The sequence below is a fragment of the Megalobrama amblycephala genome, linkage group LG7, assembly GCF_018812025.1.
Source record: "Megalobrama amblycephala isolate DHTTF-2021 linkage group LG7, ASM1881202v1, whole genome shotgun sequence".
Taxonomy (NCBI): Eukaryota; Metazoa; Chordata; class Actinopteri; order Cypriniformes; family Xenocyprididae; genus Megalobrama; species Megalobrama amblycephala.
Genome location: NC_063050.1, coordinates 2,756,532 through 2,784,399, shown reverse-complemented (window position 1 = coordinate 2,784,399; position 27,868 = coordinate 2,756,532). Strand labels below are relative to the sequence as shown.

Below are 27,868 nucleotides of genomic sequence, written 5' to 3'. Positions count from 1 at the left end.
CATAATTTGCAAAATAAAAAAAATGCACTTAAATTATTATTTTTTTCTTTTTCTTTTTTTGCATGTGGGATACCATGAAAATGAATATTAGTTCAATAACTATACCGTTCTGCCAGTTTTCACCTTTGATATTATAACAGTGATAAGAATTAAACTTGCATTGACTCAGAAGTATGTAGACGTCATTTTGTCACGTGCTGTTGCCATGGTGAATCGTAATATCGGAGCTCCACTGATAATGGCTTTTCATAGTCCTGATGCACACACTTAACTCAGAGTCAACCCAGGGCCGGATTATGGGTTGTGTGGGCCCCTGGGCAAAACGTTCGAAATAGAAATGGAAATGTCTATAAAAGTGAACCAAAATGCCATGTACCTGTTATAATCTGCAATTGTTGCTTTGCAGCTTTCCCAAAGAAGACAATTACATCCTCGTAGCTAGGGGGCAGTCATATCATGCGCAGGGCCAGGAACAAATAAATTCAAGGACACCAACTCCCTAGTCAGAGGGCCTTCTGTAAGGCTGTTAACACGCCTCCCTCCCCTCCCCCCAGAAGCCAGGGGCCCCATGGTAGGGGCCCTTGTAATCAGATGGCCCTCTAAAGGTACACTACACCCTCCTCCCTAGCCTAGGGCCTCCTAGTAGGGCCCTCATAATCAGAGGGCCCTCTAAAAGCCCCCAAAGCCCCCATCCTCCCTATGGCCCCCTGGTAGCCAGAAGCCAGGACCATAATAGGAGGGGCTAAGAGGGCCTTCTAAAAGTTGGCTCCCATGCACCCATTTCCCTTTAAAGTTCCTATAGCAGGGCCGGGGGCCCCCTGAAAGGTATTAAAAAGTAACACTGAAACAGTGTTAAAGTTAATGAGATAATTGATTGATGATTGAGTGATGATTGACAATTAGTGGTGACACCTGATGTTAATAAGCAGAATCAATGAAAGAAAAACAGATTTTGATCAGCAATATGAACAATTAAAAAAGAAAAAAGCATTGTGTACAGAAGCTTTTTTTTTTTTTTTTTTTTTTTTAAACTTCAGATTATAAAAGCACTGTTGGATCTCAAGCAGTTATAGATATTTACTATAAAGAAAAAAATAATTAATATAACATCTATATGACTGGTTAACAATACTGGATGGCTCCAATGAATCAGGCCATTTCACGATGAGAATGTCATCATCAAAACACAACCATTATGACTGTGCTTCCCAAAGCATTGTAAGCTTAAATTGATCAACTTTGGCTCACAACGCTAGGAAATACAGCCCAGGGGCCCGTTTCAATAAGGAGGTTCAACCAACTCTGAGTTAAAACTTGAACTCTAAGTTGACTCTGAAATTGGAAACTCTGAGTTTTCTGTTTTAGAACAGCTGAATTGAGTTAGTTCAGTCGACTGACCATCTTTCACACACCTTTAAATGTACTCATCAGACATAGGAAATACACTTATATAAGATAAGAATATTATATGATAAATATATACACAATGTATTTGTAATGTTGTAGGCAATAAATTATAAATACATTTTGTATATATTCATTATATATTAATCTTATATTTGAAATACATCATAAGTCTATTTTAAAAGTGTTTGAAAGATGGGTTCAAGTGTACTACAAGTGGTAATTAAATAAAAAAAATTTTTAAATACAGAGATAGTATATTAAAAGCACATTTTAGTTCAAATTCATGGTGTCTCAAAATAGTACAGTTGAGTACACTTTGATGATCTTAAGATGATCTTAATAAGTACTAAAGAAGAGCTTTTAGTATATTAAGTACAAAATAAGTGCACATAAATAGAGCACTTTAAGTCCATTATGGAAGTGTACTAAGTGTACTAAAATAAAATGTATTTTACTGCAGTTTTTTCCACCTGGGTAGACACTCCGACACTTTCCGTTTGCATCAAGATTATTTTTATTACCACACTGGCAGATATTGACAATTTTACTTAAGTAAAATGCACTTAATTTAGATCCCCCAGGAAACAAGACTAAATATCTTATATCATTTTCTTATATAGAAAATCCATCTTGATTTAAGAATTTTTAGATATTTGTAGTTGAAATAAGATGAAAAATACTAATTTTTGCAGTGTGAATGGATGAGTTTGAACTATTTAAACATCACTTGCACTTTAAAAAGAGGGAGGAGACCGAAGGAAACTCTGGGTTTATCAAAGACAACCTGCTCCCGACCAGGTTAGGTTCACAGAGTAAGTTACCATGGTAATTGACTCTGAGTAAGAGTTACCTCTCTTTTAGAAACAGGCTTGACTTAACCTGCTTTCTCGGGTTTGACTTACCTCCCATTCTGAAACGGAAAACCCACAGTTTCCCTCATTTCAGGGTTAACATACTCAGAGTTTTCACTTAACCTCCTTTCTGAAACGGGCCCCAGATCATAGTTTCTCTGGCCATAACAATGTGCTTTAAAAACACAACCAGAGGTGTATAGTCCAGGGGTCAGAAAGTAGAAGTCCTGCCATATTTTTCATTCCACCCATTGAAGCAGTGTCAGAGATAATGAGATAATTAAGTGTAAATTGAGTGGTGATTGGCCATTATTGAAGATACCTGATGATAACAAGCAGAATCACCAAAGGAGAAAATTACAATTTTTAAGCCACCATCGTGGAGATCGGCGTTTGCTTTAGTTGGGCTCTTGACTCTTTAATATTAGGTCTTGTTAAGCTGTTAATTGAGTTGTAACACCCAGTCAAGCAAAGAGAAAAGATGATCAGGTGTTGGTTATGTTTTCACATAATTGTAATGTGACCTGAGCTCATTTAGAGCCCAATCTCTGAGTTAGATTTACATTATTGATTACAGCAGCACTGTGATTCTACAGCACAAGATCAGCTTATCAATATAATCTGAAGGATTTCACAAAAGTTGTTCTGAATAAAGCAAAAAAAATATTTCTTTTAGGCACACAGAGATCAAGAATCAGCCTGTGAATCTCAACAACGGTGACAAGCAACATATTCTGATAAACAGATCAACTCTGAACATTAGAAAACAAGCTACTAAAAAGTCATATAAAAACAGAAAAAAATAAAATAGTGAGAATAAAGGAATTTACTAAGACAATTCAGATCATAATTTATTGATGCAGCAATGCATGATGGGAGCCATTGATGAATTTTGATTGGTGGCTCCCAGAATGCACTGCAACATGCTTTATTATTCTCACCACTGTTGAGATTCACAGGATGATTCTTGATGTCTGTGTCTCTAAATGAAAGGGCTTATTTTTTATTTATCAGAACACCTTTTGCAAAATTCCTCAGATTATATTGATAAAGCTGATTCTCTGCTGTAGAATCACAGTGCTGCTGTAATCAATGTAAATTTAACTTGGGCTCTAAATGAGTTCAGATAAAAGTACAATTATGTGAAAACTTAACACCTAACCATCTTTTTTCTTTGTTTGTCTGGCTATTACAACTCAGCTAACAGCGCAAACAAATCTAATATTAAGAGTCAAGGGTCAAGAGCCCAACTAAAGCAAACACTCATCTCCACGATGGTGGCTTAAAAATTGTGATTTTCTGCTTGTTATCATCAGGTGTCTTCAATAATGGTCAATCATCACTCAATTAATCACTTAATTATCTCATTAACTTTAACACTGCTTCAGTGAGTGAAATGAAAAATATGGCAGGACTTTTACTTTCTGACCCCTGGACTATACACCTCTGAACACAACTAAAGAAAATGTTTTTCATCATCAAGATGGCACAGCGGATGGCCACCTCAGTTTGTTAATGAGATAATTAAGTGATTAATAGAGTGATGATTGACCGTTATTGAAGATACCTGATGATAACAAGCAGAATCACCAAAGGAGAAAATCACAATTTTTAAGCCACCATCGTGGAGATCGGCTTTTGCTTTAGTTGGGCTCTTGACCATTTACTTGTTAAATATTAGATTTTGTTTGGGTTGTTGTAGCTGAGTTGTAACAGCCAAACAAGTAAATTAAAAAAAAAAAAATGATCAGGTGGTGTTGGTTGCATAGGCTTAATCATTATTGAATGTTTTTTAAACACATAATGCAAAACAAGAACAAATACGTTACAGCATTGCATAGGAACACACAGATATCAAACATCAGCACATGAATTTCAACAATGGTGGCAATTAAAGGACAATTCAGCTGCATAATTTATTCATGCTGCAGTGCATGCTGGGAGTGTTGTACTGTGCTGGCACTCAGCATGCATTGAAACAGAAAACTTCTGAATGTCATTATGTTACTTTGACAGGAGTTTTGGAATCGCAGTGACTGTCATGATCATTACGCCTCCAACACTTCACTGTTAAATGAAAATTAAAACTTCATGTTTTCACCTTCAGGAAAGATGGAGATCATTAATGCCAGAGAAACTGCTCCAGAGAATGCATCAGAGAACATGTTTGGCAATGGCACTGAGAAAGCAAAAAAAGGTAAACCACCACTGATGAACTCTAGACAAACTCTAGTGACCATGATGATTTTACAACACTAGACAGATTCAATAAACATGGACAGCAAAATCCCCAGTTTTAAATAAACACCCAAAGTGTACATTTGACTCCATCTTACCGGGTGTTAAAAAGTAACACTGAAGCAGTGTTAAAGTTAATGAGATAATTGATTGATGATTGAGTGATGCTTGACAATTAGTGGAGACACATGATGATAATAAGCAGAATCACTGAAGGAAAGAGAGAAAAAAAGGTTTTAATTAATGTTTTATGAATGTTTCATTTCAAGTCACCATGAAAGAGGTCAGCGTTTGCTTTAGTTGGGCTCTTGACTCTTTACCTTTTGTTGTTAATTATGCTCTGGCTGCTCCAACTTTGTGTTTGTAAAGCACATTTGTTATAGTCAGAGAAAATATGATCTGGTCACAATATAATTTGATGGTGATATAATCATCATGTGATGGCCTGATGTCATTTAGAGTCTAATTCTCTGACTGTGTGCTTGATGTGTAGCTTTAGTATTAATGATTGTAGTCCTGTGATTTTACAGCTTGAGATCCAACAGCAGTATTATTTTTTTTTTTTAAGACTAATACATTATGCACTGAAGCTTCAGTGTTTAAACACACACAGACATCAAGAATCAGCATATGATTCTCAAGAACGGTGACGTTAAATAAATACAAAATACTGACAAACAGATCAACTCTGAACATCACAAAACAAGCTACTGTCACAACAAAACAACAGAAAAATAAAAGCAAACATGAACAATCTACACAAATTACAGGACAATTCATCTGCATAATTTATTCATGCAGCAATGCATGATGGGAGCCATGGATGAGTTTTGATTGGTGGCTCCCATCATGCACTGCAACATGAAGCACTTTGTTTGATTGTCACCATTGTTGAGGGTCATATGCTGATTCTTGATGTCTGTGTGTGTTTCAAAAAAAACCCCTTCAGATTATAAAAGCTCTGCTGGATCTCAAGCGGTAACAGAGATTTACTATAAAGAAATAATATAACATCTCTATCACCAGTTAATACTGGATGTCACCAATGAATCTGGCCATTTCACAATGAGAAAACACAACCATTATGACTGTGCTTCCCAAAGCATTGTAAACCTAAATTGATCAACTTTGGCTCACAGCACTTTTGGGAAACACAGCTCAGATCATAGTTTCTCTGGCCATAACAAATGTGCTCTACAAACACAAAGTTGGAGCAGCCAGAGAATAATTAACAATAAAAGGTAAAGAGATTCATTGATGACATCCAGTATTAACTGGTGATATAGATGTAATATTATTACTTTATAGTAAATCTCTGTTAGCACTTGAGATCCAGCAGAGCTTTTATAATCTGACGGGTTTTTTTTTTTTTAAACACACACAGAGACATCAAGAATCAGCATATGACCCTCAACAATGGTGACAATCAAACAAAGTGCTTCATGTTGCAGTGCATGATGGGAGCCACCAATCAAAACTCATCCATGGCTCCCATCATGCATTGCTGCATGAATAAATTATGCAGCTGAATTGTCCTGTAATTTTCGTAGATTGTTCATGTTTGCTTTTATATTTCTGTTGTTTTGTTGTGACAGTAGCTTGTTTTGTGATGTTCAGAGTTGATCTGTTTGTCAGTATTTTGTATTTATTTATCGTCACCGTTCTTGAGAATCAGATGCTGATTCTTGATGTCTGTGTGTGTTTAAACACTGAAGCTTCAGTGTATAATGTATTATTCTTAAAAAGTAAAAAAAAAAAAGTTTATTCTGCTGATCTCAAGCTGTAAAATCACAGGACTACAATCATTAATACTAAAGCTACACATCAAGCACACAGTCAGAGATTCAGACTCTAAAAAACATCAGGCCATCACATGATGATTATATCATCATCAAATTATATTGTGACCAGATCATATTTTCTCTGACTATAACAAATGTGCTTCACAAACACAAAGTTGGAGCAGCCAGAGAACGATTAAAAATAAAGGTAAAGAGTCAAGAGCCCAACTAAAGCAAACGCTGACCTCTTTCATGGTGACTTGAAATGAAACATTCATAAAACATTAATTAACACCTTTTTTCTCTCTTTCCTTTCCTTCTGCTTATTAACATCAGGTGTCTCCACTAATTGTCAATCATCACTCAATCATCAATCAATTATCTCATTAACTTTAACACTGCTTTTGGCCCCGTTTACACGTACATGGTTATTTTGAAAAACGGAGACATTTCCCTTTGTTTACACGCAAACGGAGAATTCGCCTCTGAAAACAAGTCTTTCTAAAAACTCCTGCCAGAGTGGAGATTTTGAAAATCTTCGTTTGCACGTTTGCATGTAAACTGAGACAAACGGGTGTTTAGGCAGCCAACGTCACAGTATGCGCCAGAGCTCGCACCTATGTCAAAAGTGCGACCTATGTTTACCTGTGATCATGGAAGCGTTCAGAGTAGCAGTCGCATTTATGTTGGTGCAAACTCTTCTCGTGTGTTTGCATTTGCAAATACAGCTGCTGCATTATGTCGAGGAGCAGAGACGAATGAGTGCTCGGAGATCAGCAATTTTGCAACAACTTCGAATCACTTCAAGAGGAATTCGGGATTCTTTTTCGGGATTCTGATTGGCTTACGTGGGCTTGAGCTGCTCGTTACACTCTTGACGTCATATATACACGGGTACGTATAAATGAACACTTTTCTGAAAACTGACATGTGTGCACGATGTTATTTTTGAAACCGGAGAGGTTGAAATGTCAGTTTATGAAAATAGCCGCCCACGTGTAAACGTAGCCTCAGTGTTACTTTTTAACACCCGGCAAGATGGACTCATATGTACACTTTGGGTCTCTATTTAACACTGGGGATTTTGCTGTGTGTTATCATTTAAACAACAAAGTAAATTTATCTGAAGGTTTCTTGCCAGTTTGGCTCTTGAATGACTTGTCCACTCCTCTGTGTTTTGTATGAATGACAGGGTTGTTCATAGGTGTACCAGGAGAACTTCGTGGTTATCAGGAGGCACACAACAGACACGGGAGGCTGCATTGGAAGGAGTTATTTGAGCCCAGTATAAACCTGTCAAAGGAGGGTATTCCGATTGGCAAAGCCTTGGCCAGAGCCATTAAACAGAATGAGAACACAATTCTGAATAATGCAGCATTGTGGTAAGAATAAATAATTTAGAATAAATCATAGTGAAAAAACACACTTACCCTGTGCCAGCTGTTTCAGCCACAGATGAACATAACAAATATCCTACAAGGCAGATCCTTATACTATTATAATAATATGTCACTATTTACACAAGAGTCCCTAAAGCTTCAGTCTTTTCATTTACATATCATCTAATTTCTGCTTTTGTCTCTCTTTTTCTAGTAAAGTGTTTTGCAGCTCAAACAAGGCCATCTTGAAGGAAAATGATAACATAACATTTCCCAATCTAAGTCTGACCTATAAGAAGATAGCAGAAGCAGACAATAAGGCAGATGTCTTTTACAATGGGTTATTGACTCAGACTATAGTGGATGATATCAAGGCTGCAGGTTTTTTAATGCTAACATTTGACCCTATTCATATATGATGGTCTGCTGACTTAATTTGATCAAAGTATGCAAATCTTAGGGGTTTGTATCTTGTAACACAGGAGGGATTATAACACGTGATGACCTGAAGAATTATAAGGTGGAGGTGAAGGAGTATGCATTAAACTTTACTGTGGGGAAATACATATTTCATGCTCCTGGTGCTCCATTTGGTGGACCTGTGCTCGCTCTGATGCTCAACACACTCAAAGGTCAGTGTCTACTGGGCTGCTCCTGGCAGCAGGTGCCCTAAGCAGAATTTGGTAACACTTTCTATGAAGACCATGCTTATAATGAATTATAGCTCCATTTATACTGATTTATAAGCAAGTATTAGTATTTTATAAACATATTTATAAAGACTCATAAAGACCTATACCACATTATAGGAACAGTTATAATTAAATTTATATTATTTTTATAATCTCTTAGAAGTCATGCATTTTCCTTTTCAATGCACATGATCATAATCCATTATACACTAATTTGTAGTCAGTCGTATGGTTCCATGAATGTATTTATAAAGATGCAACCTGCATTGCTATAATGTTATTATTTTATAGTTACAATGACTTTTTATTCAGATTTATTTCTGCCATATAACTGAATATATTGTTAATAGCTGTGTTGTGTTCTTATAAATACTTATTTGAGTAATAATACAGTTACTAACCTCTATAAATGCATCATTGATGGCTTTAAGTAAAGTGAATACATAGGAAGCAATTTTCCTAAATCAAATGTTATCATGAATATGTGCTCACTATACATTTTAAGTTGCTTACTTGTAAATGTAACTTATGAAAAACAATTTCTGTAATAATAATGTTACAAATGAGACTCCCGCACCAGATCTCTCACGCCACCAGAGGGAGCCTTCACCAGAGTATTAACCTCATTTGGACTCAGTTTCCCATCATCCTTCATACCTGGGACTGATTACTTTGCACCTGCTGTCAATTACACATCCACTCACTCTCACATAAAAGACACTGTCACTTGCACTTTTGTGCGAAGTCTTGATTAGCCCTGGTTGTCATTTCTGAGGGTTTACTACCTTTCTGCCTGCTTGTGTATTGTCTTGGACTGTTTATCTGGATTCTGATTTCTGCTGCCTGCCCGACCCTTAGCTTGTTTATCGTTGTGTTTTGCTTGCTGCCTGCCTTGACTCTCTGCCCTATTCCTGGATTTGCTCACTGCTGTTTTCTGCACTGCCTTGTACTACCGCTGTCTCATAAACTGCAGATGGATCAATACCCTTCTGAAATATCACAAATAATAATAAATAATATTAATAATAATAAATCATTTATATAAACAGTTAAAGAAAAAAAATTATCTTTTTTAATGTTATGAGCAAAACACTACAACAATATATTTAAAGTATAATTCCAAACTGCTATAAACATACATATGGCTGATGAGATATAGATTTTAATAAATCAAAATTACCATTCATGACCTCTAATGCAAACATTAGCCATTAAAGACATAATAACTCATTGGTACAGCAAACAAATGTTTTTGGAACCATTTTATATATGATCATTTATAAATCAGTGTATAAAGGATTATGAGCATGAACATTGAAATAGCAAATGCATAGCTTATAAATAACTACAAAAATAATATAAATGTATCTATAACTGTTCTTAGAATGCTGTATAGGTCTTAATGAGTCTTTATAAATATATTTATAGAATAGTAATACTTATAAATAAGTATCAATGCCTATAAATTATTATAAGCATGGTCTTCATAGAAAGTGTTTCCAAACTATCACTTAAAATGTCAAGAGTCAAACTGCACAACTAAAGCAAACACTGACCTCGATCACGGTGACATCAAACAAAACTATTATTTAACAAATCATCAACATCTAAACCTCTGTTAATTCTCAATAACAACTTTTGTAGACGTATGTCAGAAATAAAGTCAGTCTGGTTAGTAATAAGTGAAGCTGGTGATGCTGTTTGTGGAGTTGTTGAATCCAACAGAGATCTGGGCTTACCCATGTGGGGCTTACATGGGTGTGCTGGCTGGGAGGGGGGACCATAAAAGTTAAGAGGTTAATATAGTTCAATTCAGATTACCTGGAGTTGTTTCTGTAAAACAGTCCTGTGTTTCTCCAGACACATGAACTGACAATACAGTAAAGACAATATTGTAAAAGCTCAAAAGACTCATACAGCCTGCACCATGGCTTTAGTAAACTCTCAAATAACACACACTGGGCAAGTAGTGTTATGCATGAAAGCAAGTATGCAGCCCTTAACATACATTCATAAATCAAGGTGCTCATGGCTGTCTACTGTTAGGAGACAAATTGCATTGTTGTTGCTTTTCAAATCAGTACATGCACGTTTAAAAATATTAATGTTTTGTGTGCAGAAAGTTGAATATTTGCTGGTGAGGTTTATGCGATACGCACTGTCAGACAGCAGTGGTAATTTGCTTGTGTTTGTACATTGTAACACTTTTTTTTAAAATTGAGTGTTCAAAGAAAGTGAAAATGATGATGGAAAATTATCATTAAGGCTTATTTCCAATAATTTATCATTTAATATCAGGTTACAACTTGTCAAGCAGCAGTGTGTCCACAATAGACAAGAAGATTTTGACCTATCATCGCATGATAGAGACATTTCGCTTCGCCGATGTCCAAAAACAAAAACTGGGAGACCCACGTTATGAAAATATCAAAGAGGTGAGTTTAACTCTACTTGCAATTTTTTTGGGGCCATTTTTCACATATTTATGAAAGCTATAGCTGTGTGGGCAGTGTTCTGACATACATCAAGGTCCTTTGCTGATTTTGTTTCATTCTCTCAGTCCCATTGTTTACTGTCTCATCTACACTGTTAGACCGTACCAGGCTTTTTCACTCTTGATTGTACAGTTATTTACTGTAATCTATAGTATGCTACTGTGAATTTACCATGCACTAAATTAAACTTAACTCATTTCTTTTGCAGAAACCAAATGCCTCAAATTGTCCGACTGTCATTTAAATTTATAATGTTAAAAATGTGAGCATTTTATTATTGTAAACTTATTTCATTAGTCCACTAAAAAATATTTTAAACTACTTCACAGTCACCATCTGTTAAATAAAGCAACATGCAACATAACAGCAATGCTTCTTAACCTTCTCCTGAACTGAAGCACATGCTTTACTCTTAAGCACAATGATTACCCTCAAAACTCAATTTACAGTTACGTTTACAATTTTATAGTTATATTATACAACTGTTTTTAACTTAGTTTGTTACTGTTAAAATACATTTTGTGGGTGTATCTTTTTTTAGAATCACTGAGAAGAGGAACAAGAATGAAAAAAAGAGCAGAAACACAACAACTACAACTGTCTTCCAGCCATTACACATTATTACACTTATTACTGACCAGATTAACTTTATTTCTACAGAAGATCTTATTGAGAATTAACAGACGTTTAGATGTTTTATTGAAAATGTTTGGTTTGATGTCACCATTGAAGAGATCAGTGTTTGAGCTTCTGACCCTTGAGTTCTTAACATTAGCTTTTTTTTTTGCCTTCTGATGTTTTTACTGTTCTTGTAAGCAACAGTTGTAATATAAATATAAAATACTCATGAAATCAAAGACACAGAAAGACAACAGTGAATTAGACAAGTCCAAGATGATTATCAGCACAACAGCCAAAAACACCTGATCAACTTCATGTTGGCTTTTTCTTGCCATATCAAACATGTTTTATAATCACTCAGTTTCAGCAGCCAGAGAAACTAATGTAAAAGAGTCAAGAGCCCAACTAAAGCAAACACTGGTCACTATGATGGAGACTACAAACTTTATTATTTTCAATAAAACATCAACATCCAAATCTGTTAATTCTCAACAAGAACTTCTGTACATGTGTGAAATAAATAATGTCAAACTGGTTTGTGAACTGGTTTGACACTCAGTGTGGCTGAAGTCAGTTGTAGTTCTTGTGTTTCTGCTCGTCTCTTCTCTTTTTTCTGTTCTTGTTTCTCTGTCCTTCAGTGATTCTGTTATCAGGTGTTCATCAGTGTCTGAATTCACTCTCTTCTTTTCATTCACTCTGTCAAGTGGACTATATTAGTGAACTAATGTAGGGAATAGTGAATGAGGGTATAGGGTGTGATTTAGAACACAGCCTCTGAGTGTCGACTTTGAGCGATGTTAACTCACAGTATATTCCTGTAGGCTACTTTCTCGAAGATGACAAATATTACCCAGAATGCATTGTTTTCTTCAGTATATTACTGTTTTAAGGAAAAAATGGTTTGTTACTGTCAGAATTTGGTCTTTTTCAAGGTTTAACAGTATACACTATAAACTTTTCAGTAAAGGCATAAAAAGCTAAAAATAATTTAACTTACTATACCATAGAAACATGTTTATTCTCTGTTATTGTTTTGTCACAGCTTGTCAAAAATATAACCTCAGACAGCTTTGCAAATTACATCAGGAATAAGATTAATGATGACATCAAACAAAACACATACAACTACAAGTATGATCATTACATGGATAAGGACCATGGGACATCTCATCTGTCCATCATCGCAGAAGATGGGAGTGCAGTGGCAGTCACCAGCAGTATCAATGACTAGTAAGGAAAATATAAAAAGACAAATAGATCAGTGTTTCTTAATTCTAAGGGGCAGTTGCACAATCTGTTGGGGCTTGTCTTAGAAGTTAGTACCTTTTTTATATATATAAACTGGTCATAACATTTGGTCAGTCTCATTACACTGTAAAAAAAAATGTCCTGTGAATGTACAGTAAAATACTGGCAAAAAAGCTTTCAGTAATTTACTGTTAATTTTACAGTTCTTAACCATAATCTACATTGCAGTATGTTTCTGTAAAAATACCATGCACTCAATTAAAACTTGAGATGAATTTTATTTGCATGACTGCCTTAAATTGACTGACTGACAATTAAATTCATAAACTAATATTTAAAACTATATGAGCATATTATTCACTTGAACTTATTCACTTGACTTTGAGTCCACAAAAAAAAAGAATATTACTAAAGCAAAAATAACCACATTAAATAAAATCATTAAAACTAGAAACATCAAGTCATCTTGATAACTCTTGCAGATAACTAGCAAATTAAAATTAATTTACAGTTTATTACTGTAGAAAAGTGTTTCAAAATGAGTGTTTTTTTTTTTTTTTTTTTATCGTACACATTTAACCCTTTAAACCCCACAACAAAATCCCCAGTGTTTAATGACTTTATTTCTGTCAGATGTCTAAAGAAATTCTTATTGAGAATTAACAGAGTGTCATATGTTGTTTTATTGTTTGTAAATGCTGTAAATGTGTGTTTTTTTATTTTTTTAAACATGCCTGTTTTGGCATGATGAAGCTAGGAGAAAATGTGTTAATGTGATGTTGATTATGACACGATCATTGTGTAATACTTAGTTCACTGAACTTTTCCAGTGTCTAATCCATTATCAGAAAAGTTTTTTATTTATTTATTTATTTTTTTTTAAATACAATTTAGTTTTAAATTACCAACTCAATGATACTAGAGTAAAGGATGAAGCAGTGCTGAGCAACTCATCATTTACAAAAAATGAACTACAGCAGCATTTAGATTCACAGAGACGTCAAGCATCATTATATGAATCTCCACAATGGTGACAATCAACAAAAATGTTTCAGTACACTGTAAAAAAAAAAAAATCCCGTTAAAAAAATGGTACATTTCTGGCAGCAGGGGCGCCAGAAAATGTCCGTTTAAAAACAGAAAAATACTGTCAGAAAAAAAACAAAAAAACAAAACATAGATAAACTGTAAAAAAAATCACGTGAAAATAGGGTAATTTTCTGGCAGCATGGGCGCCAGAAAAATACCAAAATAACGGAAAATAACTGTTATTTTAAGACATTTAATAAGACATTTATTTTCCATTATTTTACGGTATTTTTCTGGCGCCCCTGCTGCCAGAAAATGACCGTCTTTTTACAGGATTTTTTTATTGTAAAGAACTCATGCTGAAGTAACACAGGGTTTATAACGTAATGTATCAATAGCACAACACAGTTGTTAGATTCAAATGACGTCAGTCCATTTCATAATGCACACAAAATAATCAACAGACATCCATCATCATCTGATGTCATTTTGCTTTAGCTTTCTTTACTACTGCAAACGTGTTTAACAAACACACTGTCACAGCAGCCAGAAAAAAATTAAAGTATAATAAGAGTTAAGTTAACTAATGGAACAACTATTCACCATTATGGTGACTTCAAATGAAACACATTAGAGTTAAACCTCTGTTAATTCTCAATAACAACCTTTGTTGATGTCTAACATAAAGTCAGTCTGGTTAGTAATAAGTAATAAGTGAAGCTGGGGATGCTGTTTGCAGTGGCGTAAATTTTTCACTTTGATGAAATTAGTTTTCCAAATACCTGCTCTTCACCCCTCCAGAAAAAATGGTTTAGTCCAAGACGGAGTATTTATTAATTATTCAGTCAGTGACAGAGGGACCCAATAAAATAGTAAGTCCCACCCTATCTCGTGAATAGGGCCAATCAGTGTTGACGCGGCAGCTAAAGTTAGAGAAGAAGTTGGTGGAAGAGTAGGAGACAGATTCAAAATGAAACGAAAACATAAATCAGGGTACCAGAAACGCCATGAAAAGAAAGAGAGGGAGGCCAGAAGAGCTGCTGTATCCCAGTCGATCATGACATTCTTTACGACAGGTTAGTGTAGCCTATTGTCATTTCGCTGCCCGATTTACTTTCGTGGGAAAAGTGTCTACCGCTGCCGGGTGGGTGCTGTCATTTGTTTCATTAGCGGCGCTCAAAACTGGACACAGGTCACGACGCATATCACAAGCACAAGCATATTGTACGCTTATCAGTGCCGCGTTAAGCCTTCGCGGGGCCCTGGGCTAACGAACGCAAATGCCCCCCTCCCCCTGGGCATCCATAATCGCGCGTCTTATGCGAATGAGTCCCGAGATTTTAATATGAATAAGATATTATCAATTTAAAACATGCAGACAAATATAGTAAAAACATTTCTAGGATTGACAACAACAGTAGCCTACTACAGCAGGCTCATATGCGCTCCTCCATCATTATGACTTTGCATTGCTATAAAATGTAAAAAAAAAAAAATAAATAAAACAAATAAAAAAAAAGGCTTTTTAACAAGTCCCAGTTTAAATTCGACCGATTCGACTCTGGCTTTGGAATCCATCACGCAATTTCCATCACGTTTTATGTGCATTATTTCGTTGAATAAAAAGTATCCACCCCAACGAGTGTACGAGTTACATTTATTCACATCTCGTGCAGTATCTCAAAATGTGCAGACGTAGCCTTTTTTTCAGAAAACCAATATGACTCATTTAAAATTCTGTACTACTGACATTACTGCATGCATAAGTTTCAGAAACCCACTTTAAAAATGACGGTCAAATGCAATAGATTATCGTTAAGACATGGCATGGACCCTTTCTTTGTCCATTTATTCAGCTTCTTAATGATTTTAGTAGTAACATTTAACATAGGCTTTAGCAAGTTATTGACAACATTATTTCTATTATACTTTTTATGAACATATGTACACAGCTTCTGTCTCGCGCACAGACGCGCGTGCGACCATTTAAAAGTATTTGGCTGCGGAAAGATGCGTTCGGCGTGTGCACTGTGCACTATCTAGTGGACTTTTGTTTTCAAGCACTCAATTCACTTTCGCATGGGCTGTTGTACAGTACACATACGGTCCGTGCCATCACAAAAATTGGGCTGCACGCGGACATCCGCGAACCCTCCTGATGACGAAAATTGCGCGATGCGAACGTCCGAAGTATACCTTGGTGTAAGCCCGTAATAGCGGGTAACCAACGTGCATACCCAGACGCTAAGCCACTGTCCTGGTTGTATTCCTGCGTGCGTGTCCGCTGCGTCTGTAAATCTTGATTCGGGTGTGACGACGATGCGTTTTAAAGCGCAAAAGAGGATTGTCTCGGGGGCCCCCCAGTGTTCGGGGCCCTGGGCTGCAGCCCATGTTGCCCATTAGGATAACGCGGCCCTGACGCTTATACATATAAAAGTGACATTATGCTACCCACCTGTCTGCTGATGACGTATTTAATCACATTAGAGAAAACACGCATACAACACTCCTCTTGGATGGCTACATTTATTTGCTTTAAAATATATATTTATTTGCTTTAAAATATATTATGCAGTGCCAAATTATCTTTATTAAAAATTAAGACAATGAGTAATTTTAAGGGTTTTAATTATTTTATTTTTATTTAAAAAAAAACAAAAACATTTGACTGCATTCTTGTCAATTTCTGAATGTTTACTTTTTGATTTATGAATTATATCAGACTGATGGGAGAAACTATTAAATTGCTGGACTTGGTTTTATTGGTTTTAATTTAATAATTTCTTGACATTTGTTAGTTTTTTATTAGTTTGTCATGAATAATTGCATGAGGATTTTAAACAGTGTTTAATAAGTTATTGCTTAATTGCATTTTTATGTAATATTTATATAAACATTTAACTTTTAAAATAAAGGATTTATAACTACATTACCATATTCTGTTGCATGTAAATAGACTGGCAATGTGATATGATATTAAGACTAAACTTACTATAATGTTCTGCAGATGTAGCATCGTCTGATTCGCAACCTCATTCCAAAGATGACTTGGAGGGTCAGTGTGTAAGATACTCATTGTGGATATTGACTTATGAATCTTTTTATTGTTTATATTTAGTATTTACTAGTTACATCTATTTTAACAGAACCAGATTAGATCCAGATTTAAAAAAAAAAAAAAAAAAAAAAAAACTATTTGAGTCATGGTATTTGTTATCTACAGAGCCAGGTTCCTCAATCCAGCAAATGCATGAAAGTAGTCCAGCATCAGTTAGTAAAAGTCCAAGTGAAGAAGCTGAAAGTAGCACCAGTCAGGACACAGTCACAGACAGCCCAATCTTGGCTAGCACAGGGAGAAATGAAGGCAAGAGTGAAGGAGATTTTTTGACAACTGATCCAGGATTATGGCCAGAGAGGATTACAGATCGTGAACTTGAGGTGATCGTTAGAAAGCTAGCCACTGCCAGTGAGACAGACCTGAAAACTATTATGCCCAAGGATTCAGAAGGAAAGAAATTTCCAGAGTATCTCCAGTTTAGTAAGTCAGCAAATGGGCAAGAGAAACAGAAGAGAGACTGGTTGACATACAGTCCAAGCATGGATGCATTATATTGTATGCCATGCATGCTCTTTTCACAGGATGACCTCAGAAAGACATCAACTAGTGCACTAAACTCTAAAGAAGGGTACAAATCAGCAGATCTAAAATGGCGGAGAATGTACAACAAATTCCCTGACCATGAAGCAAGTAAAGCACACAAAGCATGCTACCTTAAGTGGAAAAATCTGAAGTATTCTTTGATAGAAGCAAAAGGAATAGATAGCAGCTTGCAAAAACAAATACAGATTGAAGTTGAAAGAAACAAAGCAATTCTTGAAAGAATATTAGATGTCACTTTTTTTGGCATCAAGAAACTTACCATTCAGAGGGACCACAGACAATTTAGGTGATGTTCGCAATGGTAACTTCCTTGGCACATTAGAGCTGTTGGCTCATTATGATCCTCTACTCAGTGACCATTTGCAAAAAGTGTCAGAGAAGAAGTCAGGTGCAACAATGACACATTACCTTAACCCAGAATCACAAAATGAATTTATCGAGCTCTGTGGAGATAAGGTCTTGAAAGAAATATTGAAGGAAAGGGAGCACGCAATTTATTATTCTGTGATTTGTGATGCAACTCCTGATATTTCTCATATGGAACAAAATGTGATTCTGTTAAGATATGTTGCAAACAAGGAGAACGATCAGTGGGAGATAATTGAGCGTTTTTTACAGTTCAAAGCTTTCAATGGTAAGACTGGCCGGGAAATATCAGAAATGATATTGAAGACTTTGGAGGAACATTCCATTGATATTTCAGATTGCAGGGGACAAGGGTTTGACAATGGGGCAAACATGTCCGGCAAAGTAAAAGGGGTTCAGGCTGAAATAAAGAAAATAAACCCTCTTGCCACATATTCACCCTGTGCCTCACACTCTCTGAATCTTGTTGGTGTACAAGCAGCAGAGTCATGTCCTGAGGTTTCCACATTTTTTGGCTGTTTGAACCGCTTATACAATCTCTTTAGTGCAAGTCCCGAGCGGTGGGCAATCCTTAAAAGTCACACTGGCTGCTCCCTTCATCGCTTATCAGAGACCAGGTGGAGTGCACGCATAGCTGCTGTTAAACCTGTTGCAAACCACTTGCCATCAATTATAGAATCTCTGGACACCATCCTAGCTAAGTGCAGTTTAACCAATGAAGCTAGGTCAGAGGCCAGTGGTCTAAAACAGTACTTCATGTCCTTCAAAGCCATAGTTCTTCTCACTGTATGGAAGAAAATCCTGCAGTCCATTGAAGACAGAAACCTAATTCTGCAATCAGGGAAAATTTCAATCGAAGTTGAAATAGACAACATAAAGGCACTGAAAGAGGAGATGGAAGTTTTGCGTAACTCATGGGATAATCTTTTTGCAGAAGCTTCCCACATTGCAGAAGCTATGGATGTACCCAAGGGGTTTCCAATCAGCCACAAAAGAAGAAGAAAGCAGTTTGCAGATGAGAGTCAGAGTTCAGAGGATGCCAACCAACTAGTGACGGAAGAAATTCGGTTTCGAAACAATGTGTTTTTTGTGGCATTGGATAATATAATCTCTGCGTTGGATATCCGTTTCCAAACCACTGCAAAGATATGTGAAGAGTTTTTTGCAATCTTACAGTTAAAAGACTTGACAGAAGATCAGATTCACCCAGCTTGCCACTCATTAGTGAGCAAATATACACAGGATCTTACAGCAGGGTTTGAGAATGAAGTGAGGCATCTCAAATCTGTGTATAATGCCACATTTGTACACTGTCAGTCTCCTCTCGATCTGCTGAATTCAATCTACAGGATGCAGCTCCAGAGCATTTTTGGGGAGGTGTGCGTTGCAGTGCGCATCTTCTGCACTCTACCAGTCTCTGTTTCTGGTGCAGAAAGAGCTTTCAGCAAGTTGAAGCTTGTCAAAAACTATCTCAGGTCTACACAAACTCAAGAGAGGTTTAATAGCCTTGCCCGACTTTCAATTGAAAGCCAGCTAAGCAGACAGCTAGACTTCAAAGACATCATAAGTGACTTTGCCAACAAAAAGGTCAGACAATGGGATTTTGGTTCATCCTAGGTGAAGTGACGTAAGGTCATGAAAGGTTAAAGATCAATCAAACCGATATACATATAATCATTTGTATAATTTTCATAGTTATTTCAAAGTTCATTTCTGACTGAAATTTGTTTTAGTGTTTGCTCTCTGTTTGTTTTTATACATGTTAATATTTTGCTTTTGATGTTCAGTAAAAACCTTTATTTACATTTATTTGTTTTCTGATTGTTATTTTGTAAGAAACCCATATTAGATTGCATATAGGCCTTCATGCTCATATATTGTACAATATATCATGTAGGCGGAGGGTGATGGGGGCCCACATCAATATTTTTTCAGGGGGCCCCCAATCCTCTAGCTACAGCCCTGAACCCAAACACAACAACAGAGCAAAATGCAATGCTATTCGACCCTAAAAAGAGAGTACAGTATGGCAGAGTATCTGTGCACAGTGTCAGATAAGAAACTCAGAAGCACGTTGACCAGATACAGACTCAGCGGACACAAGCTGATGATAAAGACGGGCAGACACAGAAAAACATGGCTGCCCCCGGAGCAGAGATTGTGTTCACACTGTGATCTGAATCAGATGGAAACAGAACTGCACTTCCTAACAGAATGCTCCAAAAACACGAACATACGGACAGTGTTTTATAATAAAATACAGCAGATCCATCCGACATTTAAAACTCTTTCAAACCAGGAGAAACTGCCATATCTGTTAGGAGAACGCAAGAACTGCTGTGTGTTTATTTGCTGCTCAATATGTGTCTGCCTGTCACCATAGAAGAGAAAACACTCAATCTGCCCTGATCTGTTGTTTCCAGCACATGTAGATTATATTAAACCGTATTACTCTGTTATATTACTTAGATGTACATTTTGCTTCTGTAAATCTGTCTAATCCCTCATCTTTTTTTCTCTTTTCTATTATATATACTTACATACATTAGTAATTCATTTTGCACTACATGCTTAATACGTTTATATATTATTATTACTATTATTCTTTTTTTTTTCTTCTGTTAATACATATATGCACTATTTGTAAGCAGCTCAGCTGCAATGGCTTTGGCAATACAAATGTATAGTTTCTGTCATACCAATAAAGCACACTTGAATTGAATTGAATTGAATTGAATTAAGAGAGAGAGAGAGAGAGAGAGAGAGAGAGAGAGAGAGAAGACCTACATTTTCTCAGTCCTGGTGTGATTCGAAAAGGTTCTGCATGATCCAAACTGAAAAGAGACAAATACAAACCACAAATGAATAATGTTTAAAAAGTGTGCTAGAAGCAGCTAAAATATCAGTAAGCATTTAAAATCAATGAATACAGATTTCTCAACAAGCATTCAAATTAGCATTCAAATAGCAAATTCAGGATTCTGGTAAGAAAAACCCAACAGCATTCATAACACAGTGAGGATAAATTGAAGATCAACTGACTCAATACAACTATTTCATGAAGAGAGAGAGAAAAAAAAAAAAGATTAAAACCATAAGAACTGTGGCAACATTTCAAGATGCTGGAACAACCTTTAAAAACGAGTTTAAAAACCATAGGAGAAATGGTGCCTTTTTAAAATCAAAAAATGGTCACTAAACATTGATTTGAATTATTTTATGTTATTTAATGAATAAATACTGAAAATGTCAAAATACAGGTAAAATAATGTTCCAAAATGTAAGCTTGTCATTCATGATAATGGTCCGGACTTTGATTTTACTATTACATCTTTAAATAAACATATAAAATACCAAGTTAAAAACTATATTTGTTTTCTTGGCATTTTCAAATAAATATTGGCTGTGTTATATTTAAATGACTATGGTTTTTTTTTTTTTTTTTTTTTTTGTGAAGTTATGAAATAACCAGGGGACTTTTTTCCCGAAAATGTTTGTTGGAGTTTGTTAGAGGTAATTCAGTGTAACAGGATCAAGAAGCCATTCTGAAATCACTGTAGTGAAGCAGCGAGTTATGTCGTTGTATGGGAAACGCACCCCAGGTGTGCCAAAATGCTTATTTATAAACGTCAATATTTCATACAAAATAATTATACAATTCCCCTCCTTCCTAAAACTGTGGCTGTAGGCCCATTCGTCTGCAATATTTTTACGATTTTTTTTTAAGGGTCATGGATGATATGCTGCTCTGATTAACTTTTTACCTTTCTTTTGATTAACTTTTTACCTTTCTTTTGGTTGAAAATTGGCTATCTGTAGTTTTTCTATTGAAATCACTGATCTATATAAATGTCAATTATATAGATTAGTGATTGAAATAGACTGTTATATGACTATGTGCATAATTTGCAAATGACTGGGACATGTCCCCCTTTCTGAAACATCCTGAGTCATGGATATACCCAGTACCCTTATGTGTGTGTGTGTGTGTGTGTGTGTGTGTGTGTGTGTGTGTGTTTATTACTCAATCAAACAAATGGTGCTCGAGAGCAACTGAAACTTTGAAATTCAATCTGTTGATCATAGAAAGTGATCGTTTTTCTTTAGAAACATTTTAAACCACTCATTTCATATGAATTAGTCTTACAATATCTTTATGAACTCATTGAAGTTTAAAAGTTTCAGTCATGTAGCTTTCAGGTCCATGTACAATCAGGATATCTTCCGTTCATTCATGTTTTGATTTGATATTGAAATCAGAAAAATGAGAAAAACACACCTTTTTTTCGTTTTTCATTTTTCATTTTTAAAATGAAAACGAAAAAAACAAAAAATTGGCTTGATTTTTCTTTTTTCGTTCTGGGGTTGGAAACAAATAAGCAGTTTGTATATTCGTTCTCTACATGTGGGCGGGAATGAAACGCATCTTTCCGCTGATTGGTCAACGAGACGTCAAACCATGTCGTCATCAGTTGTTTATCGGTTCCGCTCAACAGAATAAAAGTCCCTCGCTCTACAGCTGTATGGATTCTTAACACTTTTATTCTACATTTTATCTCTTTCTCATCAAATATTAATTTACTTTGCAGCTGCACACAATTACCCCCATTCTACAACGTTGGCACAATGCCTGTTTTATTGAAGTGACCAACTATAAAAATCCAGCGAAGCTGCTCAACGCACTGGGCAGTGTTTCCCAAAAGCATCGTAAGCTTAAGTTGATCGTAGCTCCATTGAAACCAATGGAGCTATACGATCAACTTAGGCTTACGATGCTTTTAGGAAACGCTGCCCTGGGCAGTGAATTAAAAAGTGCAAATCAGTAGCCTATTGATGTAAATATCTGCAGCAGTCATAACTTTTGTTTTAGACAGCACCCTGAGTTTTGGACATGGAATGAATTTGAAATATGACAGATATGAAAATATATTACATGTTATTAGTTCATCAAAGCGGTGCTATAGAGATATTGACTTAAAATGTGAATTTGATGATTTGATGATGGAGAACTCGTTTATGCCAATTTGAAATAGGCTATCAGACATTTAAAAAAAGTAAAATAAATAAATAAAGGGAAAAATGTTAAAAAGTGTTAAAAATAACACTTTTAAAAAATAACCATTATAGTGCTCTCTTAAGAAGATATCAATTATACAATATTAGGATATATATCAAAACCCTGAAATAACACTAACAATAATGAGATAAAGAATATTTTTATAGCCTATTTATTGCCATCTGTCTGTGTCAGAAATTAACTGTAATTGATTTAATTGATTAATTGATTTTCAGGGGATTTTAGGATTTTTTCCTAATCTTATAAAATATGTATGCTTTCTTTAATATTAAGTTCTTAAATTTAGTCAATTAAATTAGAATAATATGATGCTATAGGTTGTTACCAATTAAATCAGTATCAACCAGAGGCTTGCAGAGCACCACCTGAAGTTGCTTTTAGATTTATGAGTTGTTAGATTGCTCAGAGAGGGCAGTTTATGTGTACGAATTACAATTGCATAATGTAATGCCATTAATGTTTTAAACATCATTTTGAATACAGAAAATTTTAAAAGACAAAATGAAACGATAATTGGATTATGAAATTAATGTTGCCAGCAGGTGTCAGCAAGTCATTGTATTAATGATTGAGTCATTTATTTAAGCGATTCGTTCAAAACGCTGATTCATTCAAGAATATATCAATTGGATCTCTATAATCTTTTGGGCCATTGAATCTCTCAGTCAACTGATTTGTTCAAAGACTCTGATTCATTCAGGAATGAAACATTGCTCTGTGTGCTAGGAGTCAGTCACACAACGGTTCTGATATGCATTGGAAGTTTAGTCGGCAGAGAAATTAAAACACCGGTTTGTGTGAAATTCATTAATACTCAATATTAATGAAATAAACTCAGAATATTGCCTTAAACAAAAGTTATAACTTTAAGAAAAGGAAAAAAATAGCATGCTGCCTATTATATACATATATGATACAGAAGGATAACTGAATATTTGACATTTGACGTCCTACACTTCTCTATGAAAAAAAAAAACAGAATAGGCCTAATAGATATGCCGTGACTGTAAAATACACAAATATATATATATATATATATATATATATATATATATATATATATATATTTTTTTTTTTTTCATAGCCTATCTATCATTTCAAATCCATCCCATGTTGTCTAAAACAAAAGACATTTTTACACTCAATGTATCGAAGTTGTAGGCTGGGGGAAGTTGTGTGCAGCTGCAAATATCAAAATCATTTTCAGTCTGTGGTCATGTTTCTAATGTCCTGTTTTTACATTGATCATAAACTTAAACTATTAAAAGATTAAAAGATTCATTCATAAACTGGATATCGTTATGACTGATAAGCAAACCTTTTCTTGCTGTTATTTTTTGCACTTTGCAGTGGCAAATTTACAACAGAGTCTGGAGAAATGTATCAGAGTAAAAGTATACATTTTCTCTTTAAAATATAGAGAAGTAAATGTTAAAACATTTGTATTCGAGTAAAGTAAATATTGAAAAAGCTATTTTTGAAAATATTTCTAAATATTTTGAAAACAGTTTCAAAATATTTGTACTTCATTACTGTACACCTCTGATTAGCAGTGTTAGTGATCTTGAGTAAAACCATGCTACTGCCCCACATACTTGAGTATCTGCAGTGAGCAGTTTGGATCCTTCAATTTGTCATTGAGCAGCTGGACTCCTGATTGTCCTGGGTGATTGTAGCTCAGATCCAGCTCTCTCAGGTGTGAGGGGTTTGAACTCAGAGCCGAAGATACACAACCACAGCCTTCCTCTGATACCATACAGCCTGATAACCTAAAGATGGATAAAACAAATAAGCAAAAACAGATTTGCGTCATGTTAAACGCATTGAGTGATCTCATAGTGTTACAACTTCCTAATTTTGGTCTAGGGTTAGAAGGGGTAACATTGAGATTGTGACCATTGCGTGTGAGGGTGGTGGTAGCAAGAGACGAAACGCTACAAGAACTGCCAACAAAATGGAATTTATTTTACAATCAAAGAAAGAGAAAATAGGCGTGAGAAAATAAGGATAATAATACAATAATGGAATACTAACAAAGTAACAAAAACAACAACAACAAAAAAACAAAGACAATATATACATAAAAAGAGAAGAAACAAAAGTAATAAACCGGGGAAAAAGGACAAAAAGCGGCGCCAAAGAAAAGAAAAGAACAAAAACAAAACCCAAGCTAACTCAAGTTCAAAACTAACCTAACTTATGAAAAGAAAAATGAGAAAGCAAGTCTTCAGCGTATCAAACGCCATAACTTACCTACTCTTTCTACCCAAACAAAACATACATAAGTGGCGCTCACTTCTAACTGATGTGTCTATACATTGAAATCACTGAGTGTTGCAACATGTACGTTACGTGACATACTACCTGTCCATTTCCCATAGGCAATGAGAATCACGGTCGAAATAACAAATAAAAAAACAAATTAAAGAACAAAACAAAAATGACAGCTCCAAACTGTACAACATAAGAGTGTCATTATACCAAAATAACTTAACCAAAAAGGGCAGATTACACAAGCACAAAAACAGGAGAGCCAAGCTATATCGCGTCCATCCAGCCGCGCTCTTTTAAAACCTGGCGCCCGTACAGGATTGGCAGCGGGTAGCATGTCGTCATGTGAACTGATGACGATTGGCAGCCTCCCGAACCAATAACCGTCCCGTGTAGGCGTGCCTAGGAGAAAGGAGGAGGGAAGGAAAAAAAAAAAAAACACAGAGGCACAAACTACCAGGACGTAACACATAGTCTTACCTCAGTATCTCCAGCTGACAGTTTAGATTCTTCAGTCCATCAGAAAGTAGCTTCACTCCTGAATCCTGCAGGTCATTGTTACTCAGGTCCAGCTCTCTCAGGACAGAGTTTGAGGATTGTAGAGCTGATGACACAATTTCACATGACTGACCAGTGAGATTACAGTCAGCAAAACTGAAAGAGAGTAAAACATATGAGAATTAAATTCTTAACTTCATTCTTCAATATGTATTTCAATAATATCACTGTCTTTTACTATAATGAAAATCTAATAAAAAAAAGAATACTTAAGATGAATCAGTTAGTACACCAACAGAAACTGTAATTCCCTTCAGAAAATAATATTCACTGTACGACATGATTAAATACTCACAGGGCTTTCCTGCAGTTGATAACGGCTGATATCAGTCTTCTTCTCCCCTCATCTGAAGTGTTGTATTTCTTGAGGTTCAGCTCATCCAGCGGTTCCTCTGACATCTGAAGCATGTAGGCAATTGTTGAGCAGTGAGCAGGAGAGAGTTTCTTCTCTGAGTGTTTGTCTGATTTCACAAACTCGTGAATTTCTCTGGACAGAGTCTGATCTTTGACTTCCAGCAGACAGAGGAACAGATTGATGGATCTTTCAGTGGAGAGATCTCCATCTTTGATCTTTTCTTTAATGAACTGTGTGGTTCTCCTGATGCTCTCTGCGCTGTTCTCTGAGTGTGTCAGAAGATCCTGTAAGAGTCTCTGATTGGACTCCAGTGAGACGCCCAGCAGGAACCGCAGGAACAGATCCAGGTGTCCATTCTTACTTTCAAGGGCTTTATCTGTTGCATCCCTATGCAGATTATGTATCACATCACAAAACTGCAATGTGACAACATTTTTGATTACATAATGAAAAAATGCATAGAAAGCAGTGAGAAACTCCTGGATGCTCAGATGAATGAAGCTGTAGACTTTCCTCTGATGAATCACAGATTCCTCCTTAAAGATCTCAGTGCAAATCCCAGAATACACTGAGGCGTCACTGACATCTATGCCGCTCTCTCTCAGGTCCTCCTCATAGAACATCACATTGCCCTTCATCAGCTGTTTGAAAGCCACTTCAGCAAGTTTCACAATCACTTCCCTGTTGGACTGCAGGAGTTTCTCTGGATCTCCCTCTTCATACTTCTGATTCATCATGTTGATCTGATTCAGCAGGAAGTGGATGTACATTTCACTCAGAGTTTGAGGGATTTCTGCACTCTCATCTTCTTTCAGGAGCTTCTGAAGCACAGTGGATGAGATCCAGCAGAAGACGGGTATGTGGCACATGATGTGGAGGCTTCTTGCTCTTCTGATGTGTGAGATGATTCTGCTGGCTTGATGCTCGTCACTGATTCTCTTCCTGAAATATTCCTCCTTCTGAGGCTCATTGAATCCCTGAATTTCTGTCAGACGGTTGATGTATTTGGAGGGGATCTGATTGGCTGCTGCTGGTCTGGAGGTGATCCAGATGAGAGCAGAGGGAAGCAGCTCTCCTTTCATGAGGTTTGACATCAACACACCCACTGATGAAGTCTCAGTCACATCAGAAACTTTCTGAGCATCTGAAAACGTCAGTGTCATTCTGCTTTCATCCAGACCATCAAATATGAACACAACTTTACATTCCTCATAAATATTTAAATCCAGATCTTGAAGTTCAGGATGAAAGTCCAGCAGAAGTCTGTGAAGGCTGTACTGATGATCTTGAATTAAGTTCAGCTCTCGAAATGGAAGCACAAACATGAAATCTACATCCTGATTGACTTTTCCCTCAGCCCAGTCCAGAATGAACTTCTGCACAGAGACGGTTTTTCCGATTCCAGCGATGCCTTTAGTAAGAACAGTCTTGATTTGGTCTTTCTCCTCACATCCTGTTTCAGGTGAGGCTTTAAAGATGTCATTGCAGTAGATTGGGGTGTCTTGTGAGTGTTGTGTTGTGGCTGTTTTCTCCATCTGTAAAACCTCATGTTCTTCATTCACTCCTTCTCTCTCTCCCTCTATGATGTAGAGCTGTGTGTAGATCCTGTTCAGGAGGGTTTCATTCTCTTGGAGTTTGGTTCCCTCAAATAATCTCTCATACTTTTTCTTCATGCTGGTTTTGTGCTGGTCTTTGACTCTCTGCAGGTCTCCAGTTTCCAGTGTGTGTGTCTGCGGGACTGCTTCAGTTTTGTTTTCCCTGATGTGAGTCTGATAGCGGGATGTAGAGGACGGCACAGATCTCAGCTCATGTATCTCCCTCCTGCTGAAACTGAAAAGA

The 27,868-nt window shown here is 36.1% G+C and overlaps 2 protein-coding genes across 13 annotated transcripts in view; one reads left to right on the top strand and one right to left on the bottom strand.

Moving 5' to 3' along the window:
• Positions 1-18,342, top strand: part of LOC125271571 (glutathione hydrolase 1 proenzyme-like) — a 52,868-nt gene extending 34,526 nt beyond the window's left edge. Inside the window, exons 5-11 of the mRNA XM_048195652.1 lie at positions 4,366-4,455; positions 7,470-7,659; positions 7,871-8,037; positions 8,139-8,288; positions 10,647-10,783; positions 12,507-12,694; positions 16,749-18,342. Of these exons, the coding sequence (XP_048051609.1) occupies positions 4,366-4,455; positions 7,470-7,659; positions 7,871-8,037; positions 8,139-8,288; positions 10,647-10,783; positions 12,507-12,694; position 16,749 (923 nt within the window). The 3' untranslated portion in view covers positions 16,750-18,342. The remainder of the gene's footprint in view (positions 1-4,365; positions 4,456-7,469; positions 7,660-7,870; positions 8,038-8,138; positions 8,289-10,646; positions 10,784-12,506; positions 12,695-16,748) is intronic.
• Positions 1-27,868, bottom strand: part of LOC125271564 (NACHT, LRR and PYD domains-containing protein 3-like) — a 130,099-nt gene that overhangs the window by 57,756 nt on the left and 44,475 nt on the right. For 5 of the 12 annotated variants that reach the window (XM_048195620.1, XM_048195626.1, XM_048195621.1 and 2 more), the window contains 4 exons: positions 25,970-27,859; positions 25,597-25,770; positions 24,441-24,614; positions 20,556-20,602 (listed from right to left, as the gene is read on the bottom strand). In XM_048195620.1, coding sequence (XP_048051577.1) covers positions 20,556-20,602; positions 24,441-24,614; positions 25,597-25,770; positions 25,970-27,859 — 2,285 coding nt within the window. The remainder of the gene's footprint in view (positions 1-20,555; positions 20,603-24,440; positions 24,615-25,596; positions 25,771-25,969; positions 27,860-27,868) is intronic. The other 7 variants (XM_048195624.1, XM_048195630.1, XM_048195633.1 and 4 more) reach the window with 3 other exon arrangements.